Raw genomic sequence first — 7058 nt, 5'->3', positions numbered from 1 at the left:
ATGGTGGTTTGATTTTTTTATTTTATTATTACTCAGCACATATCTATAAGAGCATTCAAGTTGTCTTAGTTGAAGATCTTCGAAACATACCGATCGTGCTTATTTGATTTATACATGTACACATATTTCCCGTTTCATAAGAAATAGAATACGCTGCTTGAAAACAAAACTCATGTTTACAAGTTCAACCCTGACATCAATTAGTCTGATTATAGTAACCATTTTCAGATAACGTTCTAGGCAGAAATCACGACGCTTGACAAAGAAAATGATCATTTTCCCGATTTAAAAATATGTTACGAAATTAAGATTAAATAACATCACACATATCAACAGACATTTGCTCCATAAAGAAATCGATAGAGTAAATTATGTTCTTTTTCCAGTATTTCAAGTAATTTTCGTGATTTCTCTTTGTAATTTTGATATACTTTCCGAGAAATTCCTGTCTTTCCTTTTCATCAACAGTTACGTTCGGGGTATGCAGTCATCCTAGCCGTCTACCTGATGGTAATTGGAACTCCAACATCACGAGGTTCGGGTCAGTGATAACTCTCACCTGTCGAGAAGGCTTCGTCATAAATGGCAGCGCGACACTTCAGTGTGCTGGACGACCAGGATGGTCGACTTACTTCCCGGTTTGGAACGCTTCAGTACCATCTTGCCAGCCAGTCGAACAAACAACAATCGGTCAGTCGTTTACATTCATAAAATAAAGCATGGTTTATAGTATGTTTAATTGAAAGATTTAAGCTCTGTAATGTCGTAGCGTAGAATCACAAGTAACGGTTAGATGTTTCTCTTAAAATCGAACCATTAGGACAGGCTCAAGTCTCAAATTGGTTAACCTTTTCTAGGCCAAGTTCAAATTCAGAGTTTAAATTCTCTTGATGGCATATTACACTAAATGCGACATATTATTACATCTATAATTTCTGTCTTTATCTGCATTTCAAATGTCAAAGCCACCGAAGACTATAAGTTGTTTCAAGACGGGATAAGACTTTCGTCACTCTGCCATGGACGGCAACATAAAGTCTTCGTTGTTTATCTCCAAGATATTCCGTAAGATTTCCGCTAGATATTACTAGAGACAGGTATTTGGACATTTGTCTTACGTTGCCTTGTGCCGACCTTGTTTCGTCACCGGAAAATATGCGACAGAAACGTTCACCACAATGCTTACCCATTTAGATTGTCATCACTGACATAAGTTCTTCTTAAAGAGATAAAAACAGATATTAAATCAATGTTAAAGCGAGGATACATATATTGGTGGAGATGAGAACTGGGCTTCTAAAGTTTTGAGTAATACCAAGAAACCACTTATGAAATAGTACAGACCATACCATTCTTAGAGGAATTCAAATTTATTTGATGAAAATCGGATTTGGAATGGCTGACACATCCAAAAACAGTAAGTAAACAGTACGTAAAAGCAATCGTAATGAAAGGTGGGTCCCACCTTTTATTAGGATCGCTCTGTTTTAGATATCTCAGACATTTCGAAACCAATTTTCATCAAAAAAAAACTTTGAATTTCTCTTGGACTTACATGCTCTTTCATAATTCATAAAGGATATTTCATTATCTCCCCCAAAATGATAGAAACCTCAAGTTTGGTCTCAATCAAAACTTACGCGATCCCTTTCAAGTAAACTGCAGAGATTCCTCCTCTTCAGTATTACATGTTCCAGCAGAGATGACAGTGCATTTTCATGTTAAATTTCTCATTTGTAGAGGTTTCTGTTTGTGTGTATATTTTCTTCACAGATAATGTGTGGCAGGATAAAAAAGTCAGCACAACGTCTACCTTAAATACAGGCAAAACGCCTACTCTAAATACAGACAAAACGCCTACTCCAAGTACAGGCAAAACGTCTGGTGAGTATAAGTACAAGCTTTGTGTGTGGTATGAAAACAAATAAACTGGGTTTTTGCACGTGATGACGACTTCTTCATAACGCTATTAATTAATTCGTTTGACGTTTGAGTATACCCTTCTGACTATACGTTAATGCGTATCCTGAACAATCCATTGAAACACCTCTCAAAGGTTAAGGACTTTTACATAGCTGTTAATCAGGAAAGGGGAGAAACTGCATGTTTCTGACCATGCAATTGTGCATAGAGAAGTGGAAATCTGCACCTCCATTTACTGGAATTTAGCAAGACCGTGTTATGCCCCATGACTTTCCAGCCAGCGCCAAGGCGCTATCGCCAAGTGCCGGACTTTTTTAAAGACTTATGATGATAATGGAGTTTGGCGTCTGCAAAAGGCATGATCAAAGGTGAAAAAGTAAATCTGGGATGATACGACACAAACGGCACATAGTAGCCTAAATGACTATATGCCTACTGCGCCAAAACAGGATTGTGAGTCTCCGCCTTAATATGACACTCATATTGACATGATTGAGGTAAGTAAACATCATTAGCGTGACACACTTGCAGGATTTTACAAGATAATATTCTTTCCTTCTCCCAAAGTCGGAAGACTATCTTCTCATACAGAGTAAGTTATAATATTTGAGGTTATGAAGTTATGTACAATCATTGTCCGAGTATCGGCATATTCTTTCCTTTTTTTCTTTTTTTTTCGGTGGGGGTGGGGGGGAATGAAAGGTGTTAACTTTCATACTGAATCTACCATTAAAGAAGTCCAAACGAACAGGTATATATCATGCTGGAACATTAACCAAACAGAGTAGAGGCGGTAGGATGTATGTTAAATCTACATGTAGTCATTCAGAAAATGTACTAACACAAGGAAAAGGTGACAACCATGGCCAACTTAATAGACAAAATTGTTTATATCACACTGAGGATGTCATTCATATAAGATTATGATGTTCCTTCATTTTTACATGGTTGTCGTGATAACGAAATAGGAAAAAATAGTAATATTTGATGAATTTTTTATGATTTCTTCAAAGGGGACAATGTTGTACCAAAAGGAATTGCATACAGCCTGGGGACCTTGCTGTGCATCGTTCTCGCAGTGTTTGTCATAGTTCGGTGCAAGAAACAGCCAAAAAGGTGAGCCTATTATTAAGCACACGAGGCAGTTGGAGAGTTCTGATATCAGTCCAGTGATATGCGATCTCATTACCACATACGTGTATGACGTGTACATACATAAGTTGCATGGTAGTATATGTATCGAATATACAAATTATATATCTGCAGATACCATATGTTTGCGTGTATGTGTGTGCGTACATTAAGATGATATATATTTTCCTGCTTGAGCAATTGAGATCACTCACACACAAAAAACGCAGCATTTTGAGCATACCGCATAGAAGTATACACACACGCAAATACTTGGTATTGTACCCCATCTTCAAATGTGCATTCAATATGTATGTGATTTTGAATTGGTCTTTTTTTTTCTACAAATAACGGTATTTACTTTGTTTGACTGATAAAAAAAAAGAAAATCATGCCGAGCAATATAACCTAACGATAAGAACTAATTGCTAAACATTTTCCCCTTCTTCCATTCAGACGTAGGCCTTCAGAAAACTCAAACCCGACGAATGAACACTCAAGTGATCGACATATAGACATGTATCCTGTTGGGACTTCAAGCCAGAATCTGAGCACGGTGGATCATGTTGTTTCACAGTCCGCTGCCATTGCTGAAGCTGGGGCAGTAGGCCACTATTTCCGTGACTATCCGGACATGAGAGCCGGACACGTCGCAGCTCATCAGGAAAACCCGTATAACAATTACGAAGACGCTACGGTGGTAGGCGAGGGGTGTTCTCAGATCGCCAAGATAGAGCAAATCTCCACTTGTAAACCGCCCATACAGAGGATCGTCAAGTCCGCTGTCAGCACTTCGCTGACTTGTATGCCTAGTTGTTCTGAATACTGCGGCCTACAGGAAACATCGCTGGATCAAACATTGGATGGGTGCGAGGACTGGGAATACCAGGATGTAGAAACGTGTTTAAATGACACGTCTACGGATGACGTAGAATCTCCACGTGTAGCGCGCTTGTTTGATGATAAATGTTATAATTCGCTGAACTTCGGTAACCAGTCTGACCGTGTATGTCCTCGAAGACGGAATACCAGCCCCTGCAACACGTCTGTTCAAGAAGCCAGAGGTGTCGACTCTAAGGAACACGCTCAGATTATCTTTGACGAACACGAGTACAATCATATCAATCACCCCCCTCACGACGACAGAGGGCAAAGTTACAAGCCTGCACTCCGAGGTTCCGGTTCCAAACTCCCAGGTTCCGGTTCCAATTCAAAGAGACAAGTTTCCTCTGACAGAAAAAACACAACGTCCCGTACCAGTAAGGGTTTCTTACCAGCCGAATCTTCTGCAGACATTTTCTACTTTCAACTAGAATCCGAAGAACATAATAAAGTTGATACTAGCAACAAACCGCAATACTCTGACGCTTTCGATTCCGAAGAATACAGTGAGCTGCATCCTCAAGATGATGCCACTGTTATCTCCCTACCCATAATGAGACGAAGACACCTCCATGACCACCATGGAACTGGTGATTCAGTTTGTTTTCCCTCAGAACATAAAACTTGTGAGGAATTGTACGCAAAGGTGGACAAAACATTAGTGGCGTCGTCGATTGCTTCACCACCTTGTGAGGAATTGTATGCAAAGGTGGATAAAGCAAGAGGAGCGTCGTCTGCTGCACCACCTCAGGATCCTTGTCAGGTGTTGTATGAAAACGTAGACAAAACAAGGAGAGCGTCGTCCGCTGTGCTACCCTCTTGTCAGGAGTTGTATGCTGAGGTGGACAAAGCAAGAGGAGCATCGTCGACTGCTCCACCACCTCAGGATCCTTGTCAGGTGTTGTATGAAAACGTAGACAGAACAAGAAGAGCGTCGTCCGCTGCGCTACCCTCTTGCCAGGAGTTGTATGCTGAGGTGGACAAAGCAAGAGGAGCATCGTCGACTGCTCCACCACCTCAGGATCCTTGTCAGGTGTTGTATGAAAACGTAGACAGAACAAGAAGAGCGTCGTCCGCTGCGCTACCCTCTTGCCAGGAGTTGTATGCTGAGGTGGACAAAGCAAGAGGAGCATCGTCGACTGCTCCACCACCTTTTGAGGAACTGTATGCAAAGGTGGATAAAGCAAGAGAAGCGTCGTCTGCTGCACCACCTCCTCGTGAAGAGCTGTATGCATGCGTAGACAAAACAAGAAGATTGTCGTCCGCTGCGCCATCTCCTTGTCAACAGTTATATGCTGAGGTGGACAAAGCAAGAGAAGTGTCGTCGACTGCACCTTCACCTCGTGAGGAGATGTATGCAAAGGTGGACAAAGAAAGAGGAGCGTCATCCGCTGCACCACCTCCTCGTCAGGTGTTGTATGATGAGTTGAACCAAGAAAGATATGAATTGTCCGCTGCACCAGCAGCACCTTGTCAAGAGTTATATGCTGAGGTGAACAAAGAAAGAGATGCGTCGTCCGCTGCACCACTTCCTTGTAAGGAATCATACGCTGAGGTTGACAAAACAAGTAGGGCCTGTAGTGGTGACTCAAATATAGCATTGCAAGAGGAACTGTACATGAATGTTTCTGACACGTGAATGCTTATTTGAAGGATATCAATGTATGTGCTGTACTCTTATGTTGCAGTCACAAGATTTGTATTTCATTAAATTTCATTCTTTCTCCGTATTTCAATTTCAATTCACTTTCACATTTTCAGTGAAAAATACATCAGATATAACAAAACAGATTTGATGTATGATTAGCAGATTGGCTGCACAATGAAGTATCACTAATCGTGCATAACACGAAAAATTGAGAACTTGAATCTACGTATAAAATCCTAGAGAAGTACCATTTCCTATCTTTTATAGATGAAAGTTCATAATACCAAATCCAACCGATTACTAGAGCATAAAATACGAAATTGACAAAAATGGTCAATGACTCTGTTTTAGTAGGTACTACAGGACGAAATAAATGTTATGATTAGGTCTCTACAAAATCAACCATACACACAGATCTAAAGTCAATTCAACACTTTTGTATTTTTGTAGCATAATGAAAAGAGTACTTATCAAATCTCTTTCAGAAGGCCGGAAGAATTACATTAACTTTAACATTTGTCAGACGATGGAAGTCGAGTCAGAGAAATGTGTGAGTCATGTTTAAAAACTTGAAGTTTTGTGGAATTCTCCTTGTATTTTCCTAAATACTGTTGTCCTGCAGTCACGAACTGTTGTAGCGTCCTCATCCAGTAATGGCGGGACCGAAAGTTTAAAGAATCATAATGTAAGACTGGATTTTCCGATTTTTCCTCAGAATTTCACTGATGTGTTCTACTTGTAATATTGCTGCATTCACTTGATCCGTGAATTAATTGTATATCATTCCCATTTAATCCTTGTACTTTACCGTTGATACACTTCCTTCGCGAGGCAACCGATATTTCTAGTACCATTTTACCGGTAGTAAAACACTTGCTTTCAAAGTAGTACACGTGTATTGGTCAGACGAGGAGACAGACAGGATCTTCGCGTGATATTTTCTCTGAGTGCATTGATGGTTACATCATTATGTAAGGCTAAGCTGTTGACAGCGTGTTTTGGGACAATGACGTGCAAGAAAATAGGCTTCTTATGAATGGATCACATATCATTGTAAGTAAGTGTACGGTATTGTTATTTTATATATATGACGTTTATCTAATTTTATATTGTTACACAATACGATGGTCAACAATATTCTAAATTCTATGCGTTTTTCCTGCTTTCTAAATTTTCCTTACTTTAGCATTGTATTGCGATGCATTGTAACATTTAATGTTCAAAAGTGTAGGGGATTATAGACTATATTCCAACTGCTTTATCATGATTAAAAAGGGCTCTCTTGTGAAGCGATTTTTGTGTTCTGAAAAGACTGCCCTGTATAAAAACACAGAATAAGAGAATAGGTTCTTGGTTACCACTTTGGAGATACTGTGATATTACATTTTATGCGAGATACAAAACTTTTTTCATTGTGCACTCGTATTATTCAGAGTAAGAAGCTATAATATTGCATGGATTGATACTGAATGTT

General features: G+C 39.6%; 1 protein-coding gene across 1 annotated transcript; it reads left to right on the top strand.

Moving 5' to 3' along the window:
- Positions 1–717: 717 nt before the first annotated feature.
- LOC139708420 (uncharacterized) lies at positions 718–5575 on the top strand. The gene is made up of 4 exons (XM_071620371.1): positions 718–1065; positions 1774–1884; positions 2937–3039; positions 3511–5575. Exons 1-4 carry the CDS (start codon positions 1020–1022, stop codon positions 5573–5575), a joined length of 2325 nt encoding a protein of 774 aa, XP_071476472.1. The 5' UTR covers positions 718–1019.
- Positions 5576–7058: the final 1483 nt, after the last annotated feature.

Source organism: Diadema antillarum, unplaced genomic scaffold (assembly GCF_040938485.1).
Source record: "Diadema antillarum isolate AM-2024a unplaced genomic scaffold, OU_Dant_1.0 seq00001334_RagTag, whole genome shotgun sequence".
Taxonomy (NCBI): domain Eukaryota; kingdom Metazoa; phylum Echinodermata; class Echinoidea; order Diadematoida; family Diadematidae; genus Diadema; species Diadema antillarum.
The sequence above is the reverse complement of the archived record's forward strand: the minus strand, read 5'-3'. Positions and strand labels throughout refer to the sequence as shown.